Here is a 23,360-nt window from a genome sequence, read left to right on the forward strand (position 1 = left end):
TGAACATCTTTGACTTTTTAAAACTTTATATTTTGGAATTACTAAAACTCATTTATGGAAATTTCATACATACAAAAAAAAAAGAATGATAATGAACCATCTGTGTTCTTTAATCAGCTTTCAACAAGTATCAACAGTCTGCCATTAATTTTAAACATGCTTATTTTAAAGATGCTTTTGGATTCTATTATTATCTCTAATTCCTGGGGTGCAGGTTCTTCCTGTGTCATGTTAGTCTCCCTTATGATGATTTATTTCCTCTTGAAGTGGTTTGTTTTTGTTTTTTTTCCAGTGTAAATTCATTTTGAGTGGGGATTTGTTTCTGTAGGAGTCCCATGTTCCTTGGATGGTGGAAGCATTCCTAAGGGGAATTTTGTTTTTCCCTCTGCTGGGGCTGCACAAGTTTAGCTAGTTGCATTGGTTTGGGTAGTGTGAATTTGAAGCCTGCATCTGTGCCTAGTGAGAGCCCCTCAGTAAGAGTCTCCTGCCAGATGGCAAGGTTCTTTGCAGCTTTGCCAGGCTGGTGGGCAGTGTTTTTAGGCCCAGTTTATGGCGGGTAGTGAATGTAGTCTCTCATGGCCTCTGGCTTTATGCAGTTATTTCAGTTCTGGTTCCTGGCATGCAGGGGCCTACGGCCTGGACTCCCCTCTCTTGGGGTTGATTCAGTCTCCAGCTCTCAGTTCAGCACTCAGCTCTTAAGAACCCTATTCAGGTCACGTTCTCCCTTGAGCCCTTAAGCTTTGCCACTTGCTCACTGATTGCTACCATTTTGTTTCTGCTGCTTTGGACTCTGCTTTCTTTCTGGGTTTCAAGCTCAGCTATGTGTGCAAGGGGTAGAGTGTTAAATGTTATCCAGCTTTTCTATGTGAGGTTTTCTTTGGGGAAGGAGGGAGGGAGATGGTGGCGTTCCTTCACATCAGACTATCCTCACTCACAGTTTTGTTTGCTTGTTTTCTTGTTTTTGTTTTTTAATAGCTAAGACTTTTTGACCTCTTATGTGCCAAGTACTTTATTTCATTTCATTGTGTGAGGCAGGTCCTAATATTATCCCCTTTATGTGTTTGTTTTATTTACAAATGAGGAAAAAGGTCAAGTGGGAAGCTTGTGGTCTCACAGTTGGGAAGCTGGCTAGTGATACTCCCTCTTGCTCCCTTCCAGATGGAACAGGAGAAAAACAATCTTTTCTCGTGGTTTTATTACTCTACAAATGATTTTTACTTATTTTTTCTGATTGTCAAGGTAATACAGGCTCATTTTAGAAAACATGGAAAATATAAAAATTTGTAAAGAAGAAAGTATAATCACTACAGCCACGTAACTTAGATTTAATATAACTATAATCATTCGTTGTATTTTCTTTGTGTTTTAGAGAAAAATGCCTACTATGGATATAGTTTTAAATTTTATATACAGGCTGGGTGCAGTGGCTCACACCTGTAACCCCAGCACTTTGGAAGGCCAAGGCAGGTGGATGGCTTGAGCCCAGGAGTTCAAAACCAGCCTGGGCAATGTGGCGAAACCCTGTCTCTACAAAAGAAAAAAAAAAACCACAAACACACACACACAGACACACATACAAAACCACAAAAAAAATTAGCCTGAGTGGTGGCACACACCTGTAATCCCAGCTACTCAGGAAGCTGAGGCAGGAGAATCGCTTGAATCTGGGAGATCGGGGTTGCAGTGAGCCACGATTGCACCACTGCACTCCAGCCTGGGCAATAGAGCAAGACTCTGTCTCAAAAAAAAAAAAAAAAAAAAATTATATACAATTTCGTGCTTAACTTTTATCACCTAACAGGCCATGAGCAATTTAAAGTATTATTTTAAAATATTTTAGTTTTCAAATTATATTACAGAAGTAATAACTCAAATAACTTTAGAAATATGGAAACGTATGAAATAAAAGTCCGACTCTTCAGGTGTAATTGTTAACAGTTTGGTCTACACCTTTTTAGAGTGTTTTCTTTTCACAAGTGTATTTTGTCTGTTCTACCACTTGCTTTTGTACTCAGTGTTTTGGCAGTCCTCCATGAGTGTTCATGAAGATCTATTTTTCGTGTTTTTATAATTATTTAAAATCACATAAAGGGTATGAATAGGTGTTCATGAAAATTAAAACAATATAGAAAAATATAGAGTAAAAATTTGTAGTTAAAAAAATACCATGGTGTCCTGTTGCCTGTCCTGTGTCCTTATACCCCACAAGTAGGAGTGAATCAGCTTCTAGGACTGTTTCTGTGTGTTTACTGACTGAAGTGTGCAGTCACAGAATATGAGTGTGAATGTACTTGTGTATGTGTGTGTAGTGTGTGTAACCCTATGCCCTGGTGTATATATTTCTGTGGTGGGATAGATTATTTTAGATGTTGATTAGGTGTCTATGTATATATTAGCTTTTCTTTTTTTTTTTTTTTTTTTTTTTTTTTTTTTTGGAGACGGAGTCTGGCTCTGTCACCCAGGCTGGAGTGCAGTGGCGCGATCTCGGCTCACTGCAAGCTCCGCCTCCCGGGTTTACGCCGTTCTCCTGCCTCAGCCTCCCGAGTAGCTGGGACTACAGGCGCCTGCCACCTCGCCCGGCTAGTTTTTTTTTTTTTTTGTATTTTTTAGTAGAGACGGGGTTTCACCGTGTTAGCCAGGATGGTCTCGATCTCCTGACCTCGTGATCCGCCCGTCTCGGCCTCCCAAAGTGCTGGGATTACAGGCTTGAGCCACCGCGCCAGGCCTAGCTTTTCAATATATACTATTAAATCACCCTCAAAGATATTACTCCACTTTGCTACCGGTAATATATTTTCCCAAACCCTTGTCAACATTAGTTATTATTAGTCCTTTTATTTTTGCTGTCTTTTCATATGTTTATGAAACTCCTGGGCTCGAGCAGTCCTTGTGCTTCAGCCTCCCAAAGTGCTGGGATTATAGGTTGGGATTATAGGTGTGACCTGCCGTGCCCAGCCCATAGTTTGCCTTTCAACTTGATGTGTGGTTCTTTAATCAAGTAGGGGTTTAAAATTTTGATGTAGCTAAATTTATTGATTTTTCTCTTTATGGTTTCTGTCATACTTGAGAAGGCCTTTCCCTAAGGTTACAAAAAATATTCTTCTCTATTCTTAATACTTTATGGTTGTATTTTTAATAATAGCTCTTTACTATATCTAGAATGAATGAGAAGGATGAATAGAATGAATAGGAATCAAGTGTGTTCAAAGAGTGTTGCTATTTTTAATGATTTTTAATGGCTGCATAATGTTTTATCACATGGATAGCACCTTCATGTGTTGTCCATTCCCTTAATGTCAGACATTTAGACTGCTTTTAATTTTTTACTCTTATAAATAAAATTATACTGTATTTCTAGTTATTTCCTTAGGATAGAGTCATAGACCAGAATTATAAGATCAGGAGGAGACTAAGAAAGTGACCTAGTTATAAGCAGGGACTTAAAGCTGCCCTGCCTGCAATTGATTCTCAACTCTACCATTTGGTCACTTTATAACCAAGTCACTCACTTCCTTGTGCCTTGGTTTTCTGAACTGAAGAGTAGGGATAGTAATAGTACCCACTTCAGAGCACTGTGTTGAGGATTAAATGTCAATACACATAAAATGCTGGAATAGTGCCTGGCAGGTAGTTGGCGCAGAGTCCCTGACTTAAGATGGTTCAACTTACTATTTTTCCTTTTTTTTTTTTTTTTTTTTTTTTTTGAGACGGAGTCCTGCTCTGTCGCCCAGGCTGGAGTGCAGTGGCCGGATCTCAGATCACTGCAAGCTCCGCCTCCCGGGTTCACGCCATTCTCCTGCCTCAGCCTCCCGAGTAGCTGGGACTATAGGCGCCCGCCACCTCACCCGGCTAGTTTTTTGTATTTTTTAGTAGAGACGGGGTTTCACCGTGTTAGCCAGGATGGTCTCGATCTCCTGACCTCGTGATCCGCCCGTCTCGGCCTCCCAAAGTGCTGGGATTACAGGCTTGAGCCACCGCGCCCAGCCAACTTACTATTTTTCAACCTTATGGTGGTACAAAAGCAATACACACTCAGTAGAAACTACTTCAAGTGGCCGGGCGCGGTGGCTCAAGCCTGTAATCCCAGCACTTTGGGAGGCCGAGACGGGCGGATCACAAGGTCAGGAGATCGAGACCATCCTGGGTAACACAGTGAAACTCCGTCTCTACTAAAAATACAAAAAAAACTTAGCCGGGCGAGGTGGCAGGCGCCTGTAGTCCCAGCTACTCGGGAGGCTGAGGCAGGAGAATGGCGTGAACCCGGGAGGCGGAGCTTGCAGTGAGCTGAGATCCGGCCACTGCACTCCAGCCTGGGTGACAGAGCGAGACTCCGTCTCAAAAAAAAAAAAAAAAAAAAAAAAAAAAAAAAAAAAAAAAGAAACTACTTCAAGTACCCATACAACTATTCTGTTTTTCCTCTTTCATTGTAGTATTCAGTAAATTACAAGATACTCAACACGTTATTATAAAATAGGCTTTGTGCCGGGCGCGGTGGCTCACGCCTGTAATCCCAGCACTTTGGGAGGCTGAGGCGGGCGGATCACAAGGTCAGGAGATCGAGACCACCGTGAAACCCCGTCTCTACTAAAAATACAAAAAAAAAATGAGCCGGGCGCGGTGGCGGGCGCCTGTAGTCCCAGCTACTCGGGAGGCTGAGGCAGGAGAATGGCGTGAACCCAGGAGGCGGAGCTTTCAGTGAGCCAGGATCGCGCCACTGCACTCCAGCCTGGGCGACAGAGCGAGACTCTGTCTCAAAAAAAAAAATAAATAAATAAAATAAAATAAAATAGGCTTTGTATTAAATGACTTTGCCTAACTGTAGGCTAATATATGTGTTCTGAGCACGTTTAAGGTAGGCTAGGTTGCACTCCAGCCCTGGCGACAGGGCAAGACTCTGTCTCAAAAAAAAAAAAAAAAAAAGCAGGCTAGGTTAAGCTATGATGTTCAGTAGGCTAGGTGTATTAAATACTTTTCCGACAACGGTATTTTTTTTTTTTTTTTTCCGGGATGAAGTCTCGCTCTGTCGCCCAGGCTGGAGTGCAACAGCACAATCTTGACTCTCTGCAACCTCTGCCTCCCAGGTTCAAGCAATTCTCCTGCCTCCACCTCCCGAGTAGCTGGGATTACAGGCATCTGCCACCACACCCAGCTAATTTTGTATTTTTAGTAGAGATGGGGTTTTACCATGTTGGCCAGACTAGTCTCGAACTCCTGTCCTCAGGTGGTCCACCCACCTTGGCCTCCCAAAGTGCTGGGATTACAGGCATGAGCCACCGTGCCCGGCCCAATATTTTCAATTTCTGGTGAGTATATTGGGTTGTTAACGTCATCATAAGTGTTTTTTTGTTTTTTGAGACAGGATCTCACTGTCGCCCAGGTGGGAGTGCAGTGGTGTGATTGCTGCTCACTACAACTTGGAACTCCCAGTCTCAACCAATCCTCTCACCATGGCTTCCCAGAGTGCTGGGATTACAGGCACGAGCCACCTCACCTGGTCCCCATCATAAGTTGAGGAGCATCTGTACTCAATTATTAGTTGTTGCTGCTGCTGTTTTTATTGTGATAGGCATTTTAAGGCAAGTGACTTTCCAGAAAGGTCATACTATTTTATATTTCCAGTATGGAAATATGGGAGATCCTATTGTACCAACCCTTGTTGTCATTGAAAATTATCATTTTTTGGCCGGGCGCGGTGGCTCAAGCCTGTAATCCCAGCACTTTGGGAGGCCGAGATGGGCGGATCACGAGGTCAGGAGATCGAGAGACGATCCCGGCTAACACGGTGAAACCCCGTCTCTACTAAAAAATACAAAAAAATAGCCGGGCGAGGTGGCGGGCGCCTGTAGTCCCAGCTACTTGGGAGGCTGAGGCCGGAGAATGGCGTAAACCCGGGAGGCGGAGCTTGCAGTGAGCTGAGATCCGGCCACTGCACTCCAGCCTGGGTGACAGAGCAAGACTCCGTCTCAAAAAAAAAAAAAAAAAAAAGAAAATTATCATTTTTTGAAACTTTGCTAATTTTACATATGAATCATGGGCCCCTTTTTTAAAAACACAAATTCTTATGTTTATCTCTTGGGCCTTAAAATTTACCTGCTATCTTTAGGAAATGATTTATATTGCCTTCTAGAACCCCTTTCTAGGGTTGTCATTTAGAACTAGCAGCCCACCTTCTTTTAAGTGTGTTCTGATTTCCCCCACCCAGATTCCTCACTTAGCTTGTGCTGAGTCTCCTAAGTTTATTCCCGTTGGCTTGTTCTTCAGGTACCGACATTCATTTGAGCCTCGACCATCTGTCAGGCCCTGTGCTTGATGCACCAGCCTCACAGAGGAGTCAGTCACTATCCCCATGTGAGAGAGCCTCAGCCTGGTAGAGGTGGCAGGTGGCATAGAGACAGTTGTCATCAGAGAAGGAATGTGTATACCATAGTAGCATCCTGGGATAGGGGTGTGGACCTGGAGGAAGCCTTAGGAGAAGCTCTGAAAAATCTGTGAATGATTTTATTTTATTTTTATTTATTTATTTATTTATTTATTTATTTTTTGAGACGGAGTCTTGCTCTGTAGCCCGGGCTGGAGTGCAGTGGCCGGATCTCAGCTCACTGCAAGCTCCGCCTCCCGGGTTTGCGCCATTCTCCTGCCTCAGCCTCCTGAGTAGCTGGGACTACAGGCGCCCGCCACCTCGCCCGGCTAGTTTTTTGTATTTTTAGTAGAGACGGGGTTTCACTGTGTTAGCCAGGATGGTCTCGATCTCCTGACCTCGTGATCCGCCCGTCTCAGCCTCCCAAAGTGCTGGGATTACAGGCTTGAGCCACCGCGCCCGGCCCTGTGAATGATTTTAAACACAAACTGTGACTGTGTTCTGCCTGAGGACACCCAAACTTGTGGAATCCCAAATTTGAAAATAAAAGAGGGATTTTTTGACTTTATAAAGTAACTTATGATAGCAATTTTTAAAAATGTTCTTCCTATACATTTAAAATGTGTTGTTTGGGGGGAAAAAAGTTTTATGAAACTTTTGGGCAAGTTTCCCAACCTCTTAGGTCTGTTTCCTTTCTGTCACCTGTGGGTCCAATGAAGTGTTCTTGTGCTGGGCTCTCCAGCTCTGACTTTGTGCAACTCTGAGTGGAGCCTCTGTGGTGTGAATGGATGTCAGCAACCATTGTGGAAGTTCAGGTGGTAGCTCAAGGGTTGGAGTAAGCCATAGTGCTGCCAAGTCAGATTCTGCAGAGAAAAGGAGTGACTTACCTCTGTGGCTCTCAGACTTGGACTTGGCTGGGCCAGTTCATGCCTTGGCATCAGGGTGTCCTCATCACCAACAATGCATTTTAGTTTTTGTGGCTCCTTTTGTAGGAACACCTGTTTCTGGGAAATCTTCTTGATCATTGCATGGGGTGATTCTGTGCCTAGTGGAAAGGTGGGACCGCTGCCCTCTCTTCCTCCCCTACTCTGCCCCCTTTCTACAGCTTAATCGAAGAAGTGTCCTTTAGCTCTTTTCCAAGCCACTGAGTTTGAATTGATCTCTACTGCTAGTAAGAGGTGGGAAGGCTCTTTCTGGTTCCTGCTAAAGTTACCTGACAGCGGAAGGTGTGCATCTGATAATTATAACTCTAGTGCTTCTAAGGCCTGAGCGGTTTAGTTAAGAGCACTAATCCTGATCTTATCAAGAGGGTTTTGTAGTCCAACAGTGTTGCTTATAACAGTATCTGTTTTACTTCCTGGGGCTCCCCTCCCCTCTTAGGATTCTCCTGTAATCCTGCCCATTATGCCTTGTGCATGTCTCATTACCTCCTGAAATCAGTTAAAACTGATATGAGGGCAAAGAGTGTTTTTTCTTTTCTTCATACCAAGATCTGAGAATTGGATTTTTAACATTACATCATTAATCAGGCCAGCAGTAGAGCAGTCACAAATGTGGTACACGTAATGCCTGCAGAGCCATGGATCTGGCCAGCGATAAGCTAGTTTATTTGTTGCTTATTGAAAACAACAACAGCCACAGTCAGCCCAAATGCTTTAGTTACATTTTGTATTTTGGAGCAGTTAGTTGGGATCCATGAGCTTGGGATCAGCCCCTTTGAAGTCTAATGATTTTCTTTTTCTTTTTCTTTTTCTTTTTGAGACAGGATCTCACTCTGTCACCTGGGCTGGAGTGCAGTGGTTCAATCATGGCTCATTGCAGCCTCCATCTTTCAGGCTCAAGCAGTCCTCCTATCTCAGCCTCCCAAGTAGTTTGGACTACAGGCACATGCCACCATGCCCAGCTAATTTTTGAATTTTTTTGTAGAGACGGGGTTTCACCATGTTGCCAGGCTGGTCTCAAACTCCTGGTCTCAAGTGATCCGCCTCAGCCTCAGCCTCCCAAAGTGCTGGGATTGCAGGCATGAGCCACCATGCCTGGCCTGAAGTCTAGTGATTTTCTAATGATTACTTTGAGGTTCAGGTCCTAGGAATTTGCTTAAATCCTTGACCTTGGGATTCATAATCTATTTGATTTATAGAGAATAGACACATTATCGTTCTGTGTCTTTTTAAAAAATTAATTAATATTTTTTATTTTTTTGAAATAGGGTCTTTGCCTTGTTGCCCAGGCTGGAGTGTAGTGGTACAATTGTATCTCACTGCAACCTCAGCCTCCCAGGCTCAAGCGATCCTCCCACTGCATCCTCCCAAGTAGCTGGGACTATAGGCATGTACCACCATGCCCAGCTAATTTTTAATTTTTTTAAAATTTTGTAGAGATGGAGTCTCAATATGTTTCCTGGGCTTAAGCAATCCTTCCGCCTCAGCCTCCTAAAGTGCTGGGATTACAGGTGTGAGCCACCGCACCCTGTTCTGTGTCTTCAGAGAACTCTCAAGAATCTCTATAAAAGTTGTCAGTATGCGCAATGGTGATTTAAGGACAGGGCAGTTTCTGAGAGGTTCCAAAATATCAGGAACCCAAGTGAAGACTTGTTAGCTTAGCCCCTGGGCTTTAAACTCTAAGGAAGGGTTAACCCTTGCCTTGGGGAGGAATGAGGTATGGGAACTAAAATTGCTTTGGACATCTGAGCTGTGCTTTAATAAGATATTCCAGGTGGTCAAGGAGTAATCCTAAAATAGCCTAGATACTTAATTGCTTTTAAAGTCAGGCGCTTCTGTCTCTGGGGAGGTACAGCTCTAAGGAATGCAGGGCTGGCTCCTAAGATCTTAGAGGCATGGTCGTTTTTTTTTTTTTTTTTTTTTTTTTTTTTTTTTATGTCAGTAAAAAGAAAAGGTCCAAGGTAGCCTTCTTGGATCAGGAGACCTTCGTTAAATCTACCCCTTTCTTCTCATTGGCAGTAAGCCTTTGGCTTCTCCTGCTGCCAAGTTTCATAACCTGGCTTCTTCCAGGGCTGTGAGATTGGTTTTGTCACCCCACCTCCCTGGGCAGTGGTCTGTTTTCGTTAGTGTTTAAAGGCTTCCTGCTTGATCCCCTGTCCAGCCTCTGTTTGCATCAGAACATACCTTTCTCACTGTAAGAATTCAGATTAATCTTTCTCTTTCTCTTTCATCCCCTCAATCCAGATCCAGCTGATTCTCTATTTATGGCACTTATTTCTCCCTGGTTCTGCTACTCTCCATCTCCCCTAGTCCCACATTCTCAACTTGGGCTACTGCGCAGTCACCTACCCCCAGTGCAGCCGTTCCCTCTAAATTTTTCAATACCATTTACAAAATCTGTCAGCATTACAAGTCATTACTGAGGGGCATTAAACATGTTTTTGATTAAATGAAAAATCATACTACTTTCTTACTTGTAATTCAAAGACTAAATAGGCCGGGCGCAGTGGCTCACACCTGTAATCCCAGCACTTGGGGAGGCTGAGATGGGCAAATCACCTGAGGTCAGGAGTTTGAGTCCAGCCTGGCCAACATGGTGAAACCCTGACTCTACTAAAAAAAAAATACAAAAATTAGCTGGGCATGGTGGCATGTGCCTGTAATCCCAGCTACTCGGGAGGCTGAGGCACCAGAATCACTTGAACCAGGGAGGCGGGGGTTGTAGTGAGCCCAGATTGCAACACTGCACTCCAGCCTGAATGAGAGAGTGAGACTCCGTCTCAAAAAAGAAAAAAAGAAAGACTAAATAAATAATGTGAAGGTATCAGTTCTATGAGAAATTTTCTATGATTTCAATGCAGCCTGGTTCCAAATCATTGTAGGATGGAAAGCAAATGATAAGTTGTGACAAATGGTTCAGATTAATCTAGAAAGTATAGTTTTTTAAAATAAAACAAAATGAGCATAATTGTGTTTTGTAATTGTTTGTCTCTCGCTGTCTCTCCATTAGACAGTAAGCTCCATGAGGTGATCATCTGTCTTCTTGTTTCTCCTTCAGAACCTTTTACCGTAACTGGTAAATTCTAGGTGATCAAATGTTTGTACATGAATGAATATAATGGAAAAAAAAAAAAAGGAAAAGTGAAAATCCCCCGTGATTCCAATCCAATTAGGTGTCTTTATACATTTGTATGTTTCTGTTTTTTTTTTTTTTTTCAACTAAAATGTGCCACTAAACAATCTAAAACATTGATTTAATCATGTGCTTTTCTGTCCAGAAAACATCCACTGCCTCCCCACTGTTCACAGTTCAGAGTTTAAATTTCCTTCTGGTATTCAAGGCATCTCACAGCCCCTTTCAACCTTAACTATTCAGACTTTCTGTCCTTATATCCTCCCTGTCAAAACATGCCTTGTTTATCCCCCACTCCATGCTCATTTAAACTGTAAATCTCCCTTCAACCCATTCTTCAAGACCAGCTTAACCTCCACCTCTAAGCCACCCAGCCTTTTCTTCTACCTCCTGAGCACCCTGGGTTTTCCTATTTGTTGTCTTGCAATTATATGCTATATGTGTTCGGTTTGTTTTTCCAACTTCATGGTGGACTCCCAGTGGTGGGAACTCTTTTTTTTAAGTGGTATTCTCAGCACCTTGTACAATGCCCTACCTGGAGTAGGGTCTCAGGAAATCTGTGTTGAATAAACTTGTCATCAGGTCTTTGCTTCTCAGGACAGAAAGGGACCCTAGAGACCATCTCCTCCAACCCTGTCTCATGTTGGATTCTGCATCATGACATGCCATACAGATGGTCGTCCAGAGACAGCAAACTGCCCACCTCCTGGGAAGCTCACTCCATTACCAGGCAGTCCTAATTGTTTTAAAAAAAAGTCCTTCTGTAGACCTGAAATCTTCCTTCAGGTAACTTCTGCCTATCACCCTAGTTGTGCCCTCTGGGGCTTTAGAAAGAAAGGAGGAAAAAGCCTAGTTTCTTTTCACTCACTAGCTTTAGATTTTCAAAGATAGTGAGTCTGTTTATTTCTCCTGTATGCTGTTGAAATGGGTTCCAGGGTTGAGATGCTGGGGAAGCATTATTCTAATTTTGAGTAGCAGTCAGGTTGGACCTTGATTCATTATTTTTGAAGGCGTGTGTGTACGTGTCACGGTGTAAGCTGCCATCTTCCTCTGGTCCATTCAGAGGTGTAGCCCTCTTCTCTCTTTCTCTCTCCCTCTCCCCTGATCCTCTGTCTTCTGGGGGAAGATGGGGCTCATTCTACTTGAATGGTCTATTTTGGAGGGAGGTAAAAAGTTAGCAATTCTTATTTCAGAACTGCCAGATAACTCTCCTGGGCAAGCATTGTGTGAGGGCTGCTTTTCATTTGGCTAAAGTGCCCAGGTGAAGCCATGAGATAAAGCAAGGAATAAAAGAATCTCCCATTGATAGGAGCTGCCCAGTGCTGTGACCTGGGCATTTCAGGAATCTATGGACAGAGGATTTTATTCTCACTTCTTTTTCTTCCTTTCTCCCTTCCTGATCTCCCTACCCAGAACACTTAGTATTATTCTTTCCAACTACAAGTCAGCATGGTGTAACAGAGAGAGCCAAACAGACCTAGGTTTACATCCTGGCACTGTCACTAAGAAGCTCTGAGCGGGTTATTTGGGCTCTTTGAGCCATTGTTTTCCCATTTCTAAAATAACCACTTCTACATTATAGAATTAAGTGAGAAAATGCTTGTAAGGCTCCTGGTACAATCCTTGTTATGCAGAAGGCACACAAACACTAGATTTCTGCTACCTTTTCCCTTTCCCCCCACCTTCTTTTCCTGGGGAAAATTAGCTGAATGTAGGTATAGTAGCCAAAGCTAGTCTTGGGTGTGTATTTGGGAGCAAACTATCAGTTTCCTGTGAGCTCCTGGAGAGATCAAAGATGTTAAAAGACAGTTCTCAAGTAGGAGAGGCTGAGAAGGCTGTAAATGGCAGTAAGTGGCCACTCTGGCTACTGTTGACTTCCCACACACATTTCTGGGCTATATAATACTGCTGCCTGCTGCTGATGGTGTAACAAAGTCTGTTCCCTGGGCAGGTTAAACTTGCGTGCAGCAAGCCTTCAACCGAAATGCTTTCCTCATCAACCTCTTTTGATCCCTAAAATGTTGAGCTGTCTCTTTTTGAGTTTGTTTTCCCCACACTCCATTTGCCTCTGTTCCCTGCTTTCTTCCACCATTACAGTCTCAGTCAGCCACAGTCAGCATCCGAGAAAAAATTATTTCTGGGCTGATAATTTTCTAGTAGTCACACCCATACCCTATTGATAAGCCGAGAAAGCTACTGCACACAAACTTGAATTGCATAAGTGACCATGTTTCACAACAGTTGATCAGAGTTAAGAACCAAGAAAATAACTGGTTAAGCCTATAACCCACCCAGTGAAAGGGGGAGGGGAAGACAGAGGAGCTGTGGGGTTGGAGATCCCACGGGGGAGCCCATCTCTGTCTTTTAGCAGATGTGTCAGTGCTCCCTCTTTATTTTATTATTATTATTATTATTATTATTATTATTTTGGTAGAGATGGGGTCTCCCTTACCAGCCTGGCCAACATGGCAAAACCCCACCTCTACCAAAAATACAAAAATTAGCCAGGCATACTGGCATGTACCTGTAGTCCCAGCTACTCAGGAGGATGATGCAGGAGAATTGCCTGAACCTGGGAGGTGGAGGTCGCCGTGACCCAAGATCATGCCACTACACTCCAGCCTACGCAATAGAGAAAGACTGTCTCAAAAAAAAAAAAAGAGAGAGAGAGAGAGAGAGAAAGAGTCTTCCTATATTGCCCAGGTTGGTCTTAAAGTGCTGGAATTATAGGCAAGAGCCACCATGCCCAGCCGGTCAGTGCTTTCTATGCGCTCAGGGCTGGAGACAGACAAGTAACTGAACAAAGGTGATAGAGCCCAGAGGAGAAAGGCATTGAATCTGCCTGCTGGGCAGAGGCAGGAGGCTCTGCTAGACTGTGAAAGGCAGGCAGGGCTCAGGAATTACTCTCACCTCAACCAGAAAATCCTGTGAAGCAGGATCAAAGTTTAACTGCCTTAAGACAAAGAATGAATGCACGCTGGACATTTTTCCATCAGCCCCAGCTGAATGGAGCATCCTTGCCTTGGAGCTGGACAAAAGAAAATACCTCCTCTCTGGGCAACTATTTTCCCCACATTTTCTTTAAATAGAGTAACTGACAGTTCCTATCTGTGGAATGGGTCCAACAGTGGGATTACTCAGAGTTCGGTGTCTCATTTCTTTCCTGCTCTGGCAAGTCTTCCTGATCTCTGTGGTCACCAAGCTGAAGGCATTTCAAGCTAAGTGGGTCACACTTAGTGGGCTCTGTGCAAGGCCTCACCATCCTACTGCTCGGATTCTCTTGCAGGTTGGACAAAGCTGGAGAAATCAAGAGGACCCTACCGGCCCCAGCCCCCATCCTACCAAGGCATTCTCCGTGCCTGGAGCCGAGCGCTCACACTTGGGTGTTTATTTTCACACATAGTCACATAGTGGTCACAGCAGCGTGCTTGTTTTCACACTGCTCTCCTGCTGTGGAAAGCCCTGTCTGACTTTTTAGGTTGTGGATTCCACCCTTTCCACCCAACTGAGTGTTAAATAGTTTTTGAGTGAGCATTCAGAGTGCTTGGAAGTTACTATAATTAGCAAAAAAAAAAAAGTGGTGCTTTCATCTCTCTTGATGACTGATAGAGAAAGAATCCTTCTGTGAACAAGATCAGCTTCAGAGCTCTGGCCAGAGAGTTGGGAATTGAGCTGCCGCAGTAAACAGCTGACATAACAGAAGCGGCAATGATCCCCCATTAAATGTCTTTCAGCCGATAGGGGCTCCCGGGATAATTGACTTTCCAGCAGGAATTACTGGCTCAAACAAAATCACTGGGCATTAGGGCAACCTACTGCATCCTTTGAAAGGGGGAATGTAACTCTCTCTGGTTTTGCTGACCTGACAGGCATAATTCATCTTGATTATTCATTGTGCTAGTTGCCACCAGATGACACCAGATTTAGGGTGACTGTAATTACAATGTGGGATGAGCTTTAGCTTTTTTTTCTTTCTAAACAATGTTCCTCCCACTTGGTTATTGGCTCCCCTCAGCTGAAGGTACTGTAGGAAGGGATCCAACAATGTCTGCCTTGGGAGATGATGAGTGCACGGTCAGACAGCATTTACCGAGCAGTTCCGTACACACGTCTTTTACTAGATAAGCAGAGAAACAGTTTGGTGTAGTCTGTTTCATTTTAACTGACAGAGTGTCACTTCTTGATTATACTTACATCACTGTGTGCCAGACTGCTGCTATCAGAAAGTGGGTCTGCATCTCAGAGCCCACTTTGAATAGGTGAAGCAAAGTATGGCCCCAAAATATAACTGCATAATGCCTTCTCCTTTCAGACAAGCTTTATTAAAGGGGAAGGTGGAAGAGAATGGAATTCAACCAAGCTTTTATTTCATTGACATGGTTTTAGAAGAAGATTCCTGAGTAGTCCAAAGAATGTTCTCCCAAGAAACCACTGCTCCCCAGCTCCACATGTCCTTTCCTCACCACATACATACCCCGGGCAGCTGGGTGGCATGGTGCGCATGCGCCTGTGGTCCTATGGGAGAAATGAGTATGACAGATTTGGTGTGGGACCTCCACTGACCGGTGGGTCGGGGTGAACAACAGAGTTCTCCTGTGAGAGTTCATACCCTCACTAGCACAAAGACTTTTTGAACCCCCTGTAAGGTATCTGTATATTTTTTGAAGAGGTACTTAATTGGTGTACCAGGCAATGTGCTATGTGCCTGAGGACAAAGATAAATAAGACACCTTTGCTCTCAAGGAGATTACCATATGGTGGGGATGACAGATACTTTCCAAGTAATATGTTAAAAATCTAAGCTAGAAGTGAACAGAGATTGCTTCTAGAGTACTTAGTATAGCCATGGTTGAAGGAAAGGCTTTCCGCTGAAGAGATACCTGATTGGAGGAATAAGAGTTACTGGACTTGGCTGGGCACAGTAGCTCATGCCTGTATTCCCAGCACTTTGGGAGGCCGAGGTGGGCAGATCACCTGAGGTCAGGAGTTGGAGATCAGCCTGGCCAGCATGGTGAAACCCCATCTCTACTAAAAATACAAAAAAAAAAAAAAAAAAGTGAGCCGGGCGTGGTGGCATGCACCTGTAATCCCAGCTACCCAGGAGGTTGAGGCAGGAGAATCGCTTGAACCCGCGAAGTGGAGGTTGCAGTGAACTGAGATCGCACCATTGCATTCCAGTTGGGCAACAAGAGCGAAACTCCATCTTAGAAAAAAAAAAAAAAAGAGTTACTGGACTGAATAAAGATGGGAAGCAAGGTTAAAGAATATTTGCCATTCCTTCCTATTTAGTTGAATGGTGTTGCTTCAACCCATTCACTCAAGATGGGCTTAGATTTTCATTGTTTCTCTAATAAAAATGAACTCTCGCCCTAGTGGCACAGAGTCTGTACCTTGGGAACAATCTCAGGCCATGGTGGCCCTCGTATCACCATGAATTCTTGCCATGCGGCTTAGGGTTTTGAATGGTGAGGCTTGGCTGAGAGACCAACTTCAGGATGTATGTGCTGCTTGCTTTGACCCTTATCACTTAGAGTGTTGTGTAGGAAACCAGGTGAGGTATCTTCCCAGTCTGCAGGAAAGTGGTGCATCTCAGAGTGATGGCTTCTGAGGATCAGCTAGGAATGAGCCCCTTCTAAGCAACGTGGGCCTTTGTGTCTTCCTCTTCCAGGATTATCAAGTATAAATGATACCCACCCTTCTCCAACAAATGAAGAAGATTCTTCCACCCGATTCCCTCTTTATTTTGGAACCAAATTGAAAGCAAAAAAAAAAAAAAAGATGTCCCTGTAAGGGTGGCAGATTTAGTCTTCTGAGGTGTCTTTTATAGTATGAGTGAGGATAGCACAATTGCTAAGCGTCTTCATCTTTGCCCTAAATGATTGCCTTGCCCTCCGTCCTAACTCTTTCTCTTCCTTTGCCCCTCTCAACTTTGTGTTTTGTTCCCTTTTAGAATGGTGGTTTGGCCTGGAGTGATGATGCAGATGGAGGCCGGGGAAGAGAGATCTCTCGAGATTTTGCCAAGGTCTGTAATATTTCCTTTGTGATATAGACAGGGGCAGTTCTGCAGTGGCTTGTTATAGCTGCTTCCCAAGAAATAAGGACCAAAGTAGCCAGTGAGTTGCATTTGTAGTGATTCAGATGGCCATAGTGTAACTGGTATAAGACTTCAGCAGATGGAATTTTTCATTGTGTGTTTTTCTTGGGGGATTGGGATTGCAGCTGTATGAACTGGACGGTGATCCTGAAAGGAAAGAGTTCCTGGATGACCTCTTCGTCTTTATGCAGAAGAGGGGTGAGTGTGCATCTACTCATCGTTCCAATTCAGGGAATACTGATAGAGTGCCTACTGTGTGCTAATCACTGTTAAACATACTGGACCACTAATCCTCATCCAGGAGGACAAGAGGCATTTACTGCCAGTTGGTTCTGGATTTAGCCAAATAACTGATAGCCAGATTGAAGAGGACAGAGAAGGCGTTGGCGCAAAGTAGATGGAATGATCGTCCACATTTGGCCCTGCCTGATTTTGTGTCTCTTCTTCCAATTAACTGGTCTCTGGAATCACTTCAAATTCAAATATGCCTTTTTTAAGCCTTAAAGCTACCCTGGACTTCACTTAATCTAGCATGTAAGGCTTCTTGTTGGCGTATCTAGTCTCATGGAGACTGAGAAAGGTAAGTGAAAGAATAGAGGCCCCTCAGGATATTTTGGAAAGGTCTGAAATGATCCTTGGAAAGGAAAGGCCAACACTTTCTTCTTACCCATTGACTTTTGATGTTTGTATTTGCTGGCTTGGTTAGAACATTCCTGCAGTTTAACGGTCAGGTACATAGGCGTCTGCTTTTTTTTTTTTTGAGATAGAGTCTCACTCTGTTGCCCAGGCTGGAGTGCCGTGGCATGATCTCAACTCACTACAACCTCTGCCTCCCGTGTTCAGGCAATTCTCATGCCTCAGCCTCACAAGTGGCTGGGACTACAGGTGCCCACCACCATGGCTGGCTAATTTTTGTATTTTTTTTTTTTCACTAGAGATGGGGTTTCACCATGTTGGCCAGGCTGGTCTCAAAATCCTGACCTTAAGTGATCCACCTGTCTTGGCCTCCCAAAGTACTGGGATTATAGGCATGAGCCACTGTGCCCAGCCGCCATCTGCTTTATAACGCACCCTCCCAATTCTCTTTCCTTCTGTCCTCACTCCCTGCACATACCCAAGAGCCATCTCCACTATAGACTATGGTGCGACTGAATTTAGAGCTGAGTGACTCAACTTCCTGGCTTTGTATTCAGTCATAGCAATGGGTTCACCAGCCAAGTCAGCCCTCAGAATGCATGGCCAGCACCCCAGCCTCTCTAGGAGAAGGCCTTCAGCAACCTGTGTGGCTCCACCTTAATCACCCTCAGGACAAAACCATAGGAGAGAACTACTCCCAGTAGCCTGTTCCCAGCATCCTGTTACAGCTGATCATGCATCCCTTGGTGCCTGTGTCAACAACTTTATTGAGACTTAAGAATGAAATCTTCCTCTTTATCCTGGGCCAAGCTGTAATGGCAGCCCCCAGCAGCTAAATATTCTAAGCTCATTTCTGTCTCTTTCCCTCCTTCCTCCCACTCCTTTACCTTTGGCAGCCTTATTGCCTTCTTGGTAGCATGTTTGTTACTGCTGGTTTGCTTAAAAAGGCAATCGAAAGTTTTGAATCTTGGTTTTCCTCAATCTCTAAGCCCATCAAAGCAATCTGAGCAGCCCTCATTAGTTTGCTCCTCCAGCTGTTACCTGAAACTACATGTGTCAGTAAAAAACAAGAATATAATCCTGAGGCTGGGCGCAGTGGCTCCTGCCTGTAATCCCAACACTTTGGGAGGCCAAGGTGGGTGGATCAGGAGGTCAAGAGATCAAGACCATCGTGGCCAACATGGTGAAACTCCGTCTCTACTAAAAATACAAAAATTAGCTGGGTGTGGTGGCGCCTGCCTGTAGTTCCAGCTACTTGGGAGGCTGAGGCAGAAGAATTGCTTGAACTCGGGAGATGGAGGTTGCAGTGAGCCAGGATTCTGCCACTGCACTCTATCCTGGCAACAGAGTGAGACTCCATTCAAAAATAAAGAAGAAAAAAAATATATATATATATATATATGAAATCCTGAAAGATAATGTGACTGGCAGCAATGAACCTCCCCGTTTGCCCTGAGAGAGAGAAATCCACTTAATACTTTGGTCTCCCCTTCCAATTACCTTTTAATTATTTACAAGCTCCACAAGCCCAGCTGGTGCAAACCCAGGAGCTGATCCTGTCTCAAAGGGGCTGCCATAGCAATATAGATTTTAATCAGCAGTGGAGCTCCACTGCTTTATTTTCCACTTCATTGTTTTTCTCCCTTCCCTGAAGGATTTTTAAAGGAAAATGGAAGTGAGATCAGCCAAGCCAATTGTGAAGATCAGTAACTGTTTACTACTATATGTCCCCACTAGACTAGGAGCTCCTCAAGGAGGACCACTTTGTCATTCTTTCACGTCCCCAGTGCTAGCACAGGGCCAGGCAGGAAGGTGCTCAGGACATGTTTGCTGTGCGAGCAGTCTTGTTGGTTTTCCCGGCTCAGCTTGCCACATGCAGGGTATTCAAGCTGCTTGAGGTTTGGGTGCATCTGTGTCCTTCAGCCAGCTGCCCCATAATTGAGAGTCAGCAGTAGAGAGCAGTCTTTGCTGCATATCCTGCTGTTCTGCGGCAACTGGGACTGCCAGATTTCCATCTAGTATATTTCTGAGTGAACCCAAAGCAGGAGCGAGTGACTTCCTTTGATAATGTCAGTTTATGGTTCTTCAGGTCCTGAGTAAATCTTTGTCCTGTCTTCAGCACTTATGTCAGGTATTTCACTATTTGCTGGCATTACCAACAGAAGGGAAACGGTTCTGTCTGCTACTTGTTACTTTAATAAAAGGTTTCTCAGCCTCAGCACTGTTGACTTTGGGATGGATAGCCCTTTGTTGTGGAGACTGTCTGTGCACTGTAGGATTTTGTTTTTAGTTTTGAGACAGAGTCTCACTCTGTTGCTTCAGCTGGCATGCAGTGGTGCGATCATAGCTCACTGCAGCCTCAAAGTGCTGAGCTGAAGCCTTTCTCCTGCTTCAGCCTTCTGAGTAGCTGGGACTATAGGTAGGCACCATCATGCCTGGCTAACTTCTTTGTTTTGTAGAAATGGGGTCTCACTATGTTGCCCAGGCTGGTATTGAACTCCTGACCTCAAGTGATCCTCCCACCTTGGCTTTTCAGAGTGCTGGGATTACAGGTGTGAGCCACCGCACCTGGTTACTACAGAATGTTTAGCAGTATCCATGGTCTGTATCCGCTAGATACCAATAGCAGTCCCTCAGTCACAACAACCAAAAATGTCTCTAGATGTCATAAATGTCTTCTGGAGGGCAAAATTGTCCCCTGTTGAGACTCTCTGGCATGGAAAGATGGGAAAGAGAATAAAGATGTAAAATTTTCTCTGCAAGAAAAACTCTTAGCTGAGTATGGTGGCTCACGTCTGTAATCCCACCACTGTGAGAGGCTGAGGCGGGAGGATCAGGTGAGTCCAGGAGTTCAAGACCAGCCTGGGCAACATAGTGAAACCTTGTCCCTACAAAAAATAAAACAAAATTAGCCAGGCGAAGTGATACATGCCTGTAGTCCCAAGCTACTTGGGAGGCTGAGGTGGGCGAATTGCTCAAGCCGGGGAGTTGGAGGCCACCATGAGCCAACATTACACCACTGCCCTCCAGCCTGGACAACAAAGTGAGACCTTGTCTCAAAAAAAAAATCAAAAAAGGAAAAAAAATCTTTTTGTGAAAATCATCTTACCTTCAGTCAGGTACATGAGAGCAAGCCATATCAGGTAGCGCTGTTTCCTGTGACTGAGTGCTACAGGAGTGAATGCTGGGACCTCACCCTGGGCTGGAGTACACAGAAAGCCTCTGAGACGAGCTGTGGCTCTAGTGTATCAGACCCAGCCATGTAGGTGGAGGAAAAAATGCTGTGACACATGTGGTCCTGGTGTAGCTGGAAGAACCCTTGTTGGTGGCCCACAGCCAGGGGCCATCCTGGATGGGTCAGCTGGCACCAGACTCTGAAGGGCTATGTTTGCCCAAAAAGTTAGTACTTCAGTCTATAGATACAGCTAAGTTATTGAAGGCAAAACGTAGGCTTTCAGGAAACTTGTTGTGGCAGTGTGTAGTTGGGCTAGAAAGGAGAGACTGAGGCAGGAAGATAGTGTAGAGGTTGTTATTTCCCAGCGATCTCCTTCCTAGAAAACTCTTATCTGGTAGTCTGAACTAGAGTGAGTGATTCAAGAGGATTGGGAGTGGGGCATGGGGGCTCACACCTATAATTCCAGTACTTGGGGAGGCCTAGGTGGGAGGATCACTTGAGACCAGGAGTTTGAGATCAGCCTGGGCAACATAGCAAGACCCCATTCCTATAATTTTTTTTTTTTTTTTTTTTTTGAGATGGAGTCTTGCTCTGTCGCCCAGGCTGGAGTGCAATGGTACAATCTCGGCTCACTACAACCTCCACCTCCCAGGTTCAAGCAATTCTCCTGCCTCAGCCTCTTCAGTAGCTGAGATTACAGGCATGCACCACCATGCCTGGCTAATTTCGGTATTTTTTTTAGTAGAAACAGGGTCACACCATGATGGTCAGGCTGGTCTCAAACTCCTGACCTCGTGATCCGCCCGCCTTGGCCTCCCAAAGTGCTGGTGGGATTACAGGCGTGAGCCACCGCGCCCAGTCTGACCCCATACCTATAATTAAAAAAAAAAAGAAAAAAGAAGAAGATGTAATTCCAGCTACTTGGGAGGCTGAGTCAGGAGAATCACTTGAATCCGGGAAGCAGAGGTTGCAGTGAACCGAGATCGCACCACTGTACTCCAGCCTGGGCAACAAGAGCAAAACTCCATCTCAGAAAAAAAAAAAAAAGAAAATTTTGAAAGAGGGGTGGGAACAGATTGCACCTTTATTTTAATTAATTATCTTATTGGCCGGGCGCGGTGGCTCAAGCCTGTAATCCCAGCACTTTGGGAGGCCGAGACGGGCGGATCACGAGGTCAGGAGATCGAGACCATCCTGGCTAACACGGTGAAACCCCATCTCTACTAAAAATACAAGAAAATTAGCCGGGCGAGGTGGCGGGCGCCTGTAGTCCCAGCTACTCGGGAGGCTGAGGCAGGAGAATGGCGTGAACCCGGGAGGCGGAGCTTGCAGTGAGCCGAGATCGCGCCACTGCACTCCAGCCTGGGGCACAGAGCAAGACTCCGTCTCAAAAAAAAAAAAAAAAAAAAAAAAATTAATTATCTTATTTATTTTTGAGATAGAGTCTCACTCTGTTGCCCAAGCTGGAGTATAGTGGCACAATCATGGCTCACCGCACCCTTGACCTCCCCAGGCTCAGGTGATCCTCCCACCTCAGCCTCCTGAGAATCTGGGCTGAGAGGTGTGCGCCACCACACTCAGCTAATTTTTCTGTGTTTTTTTTTTTTTTTTTTTTAATGTGGAGACGAGGCCCTTGTGTTGCCCAGGCTGGTATCGAACTCCTGGGCTCAAGTGATGCAACTGCCTTGGCCTCCCAAAGTGCTGGGATTACAAGCATGAACCACCACACCGTTCTGGGCTTCAGATTACACTTTTAATCATGTGAAGCTTGCTGTCTTTGTTCCTTTTTTTGAGACAGAGTCCCAGTCTGGAGTTCAGTGGTCAATCTTGGCTTACCACAACCTCCCCATCCCGGGTTCAAGTGATTCTCGTGCCTCAGCCTCCCAAGTGCTGGAATTACAGACATGAGCCACCACACCTGGCCTGTCTTTTTTTTTTTTTTTTTTTTTTCTTTTTTTAACGAAGTCTTCCTCTGCAGCCCAGGTTGGAGTGCAGTGGCACCATCTCAGCTCACTGCAACCTCTGCCTCCCACGTTCAAGTGATTCTCCTGCCTCAGCCTCCCAAGTTGCTGGGATTACAGGTGCACACCATTGCACCTGGCTAATTTTTTTGTATTTTTAGTAGAGACAGGATTTCACCATGTTGACCAGGCTGGTCTTGAGCTCCTGACCTCAGGTAATCCACCCGCCTCAGCCTCTCAAAGTCATAGGATTACAGGCGTGAGCCACCGAGCCCGGCTGTCTTTGTTCTTAACAGAATGGTGAGACCAAGGGCCCTTAGACATTTGTGACTTGTCACTTGTGGAGTGTCTGGGGGACACAGGAGGCAGATCTTGTTAGCTGGGACCAAGGAAAAGCCTCATAGACCTCGGCAGCAGTTCAGGGACTTGGCCTCCATAGCTAATATGAAAGATAAGCAATAGATATCACAGGAGTCATTGGAAAGTTAGCCTGGACAGCATAGTGAGACCCTGTCTCTACACAAAAACTTTTTTTTTTTTTTTTAATTAGCTGAGTGTGGTGGCACGCACCTGTAATCTCAGCTACTTTGGAGGCTGAGGTGGGAGGATCACTTGAGCTTGGAAGGTCAAGCTACAGTGAGCTGAGCTCATACCATTGCACTCCAGCCTGGGCAACAGAGTGAGACCTTGTCTCAAAAAAAAAAAAAAGAGGGAAAGGGAAATGGAAGGAAGAAAGAAAAGAAAGAAAATAGCCTGAGTTTCAAAGGCCTGGAGACACCCAACTGGGCTGTGAGAGGGACCGGCAGCTTTGACACAGCAGGCTGTGCCCACAGAGGAAGCAGACGGCTCTGAGGGAGGCAGCACACAGCAGGCCGCCCCAAATGACCGCAGCTGCAGGTGATAAAATGGCTGTCCAGTGGGAGACAGGGACAGGCCATAACTGCTGGTTTGTGCTGTGTCTCTCGCTTGTTAACATGTTTGGGCGAATTGACTGCAACAGATGGGCCTTTCAGCCCTCAGCACCTTGGTTTCTAGGCAAGACCAGGGTGACTTACACCCTGG

The 23,360-nt window shown here is 44.9% G+C and overlaps 1 protein-coding gene across 2 annotated transcripts in view; it reads left to right on the plus strand.

Annotated features, from left to right (window-relative positions):
• ARID3B (AT-rich interaction domain 3B) overlaps positions 1 to 23,360 on the plus strand; it is a 64,181-nt gene that overhangs the window by 20,556 nt on the left and 20,265 nt on the right. For both annotated transcript variants that reach the window (XM_005560088.4, XM_005560087.4), the window contains exons 3-4: positions 16,383 to 16,454; positions 16,652 to 16,724. In XM_005560088.4, coding sequence (XP_005560145.2) covers positions 16,383 to 16,454; positions 16,652 to 16,724 — 145 coding nt within the window. The remainder of the gene's footprint in view (positions 1 to 16,382; positions 16,455 to 16,651; positions 16,725 to 23,360) is intronic.

This window comes from Macaca fascicularis, chromosome 7 (assembly GCF_037993035.2).
Source record: "Macaca fascicularis isolate 582-1 chromosome 7, T2T-MFA8v1.1".
Lineage (NCBI taxonomy): Eukaryota > Metazoa > Chordata > Mammalia > Primates > Cercopithecidae > Macaca > Macaca fascicularis.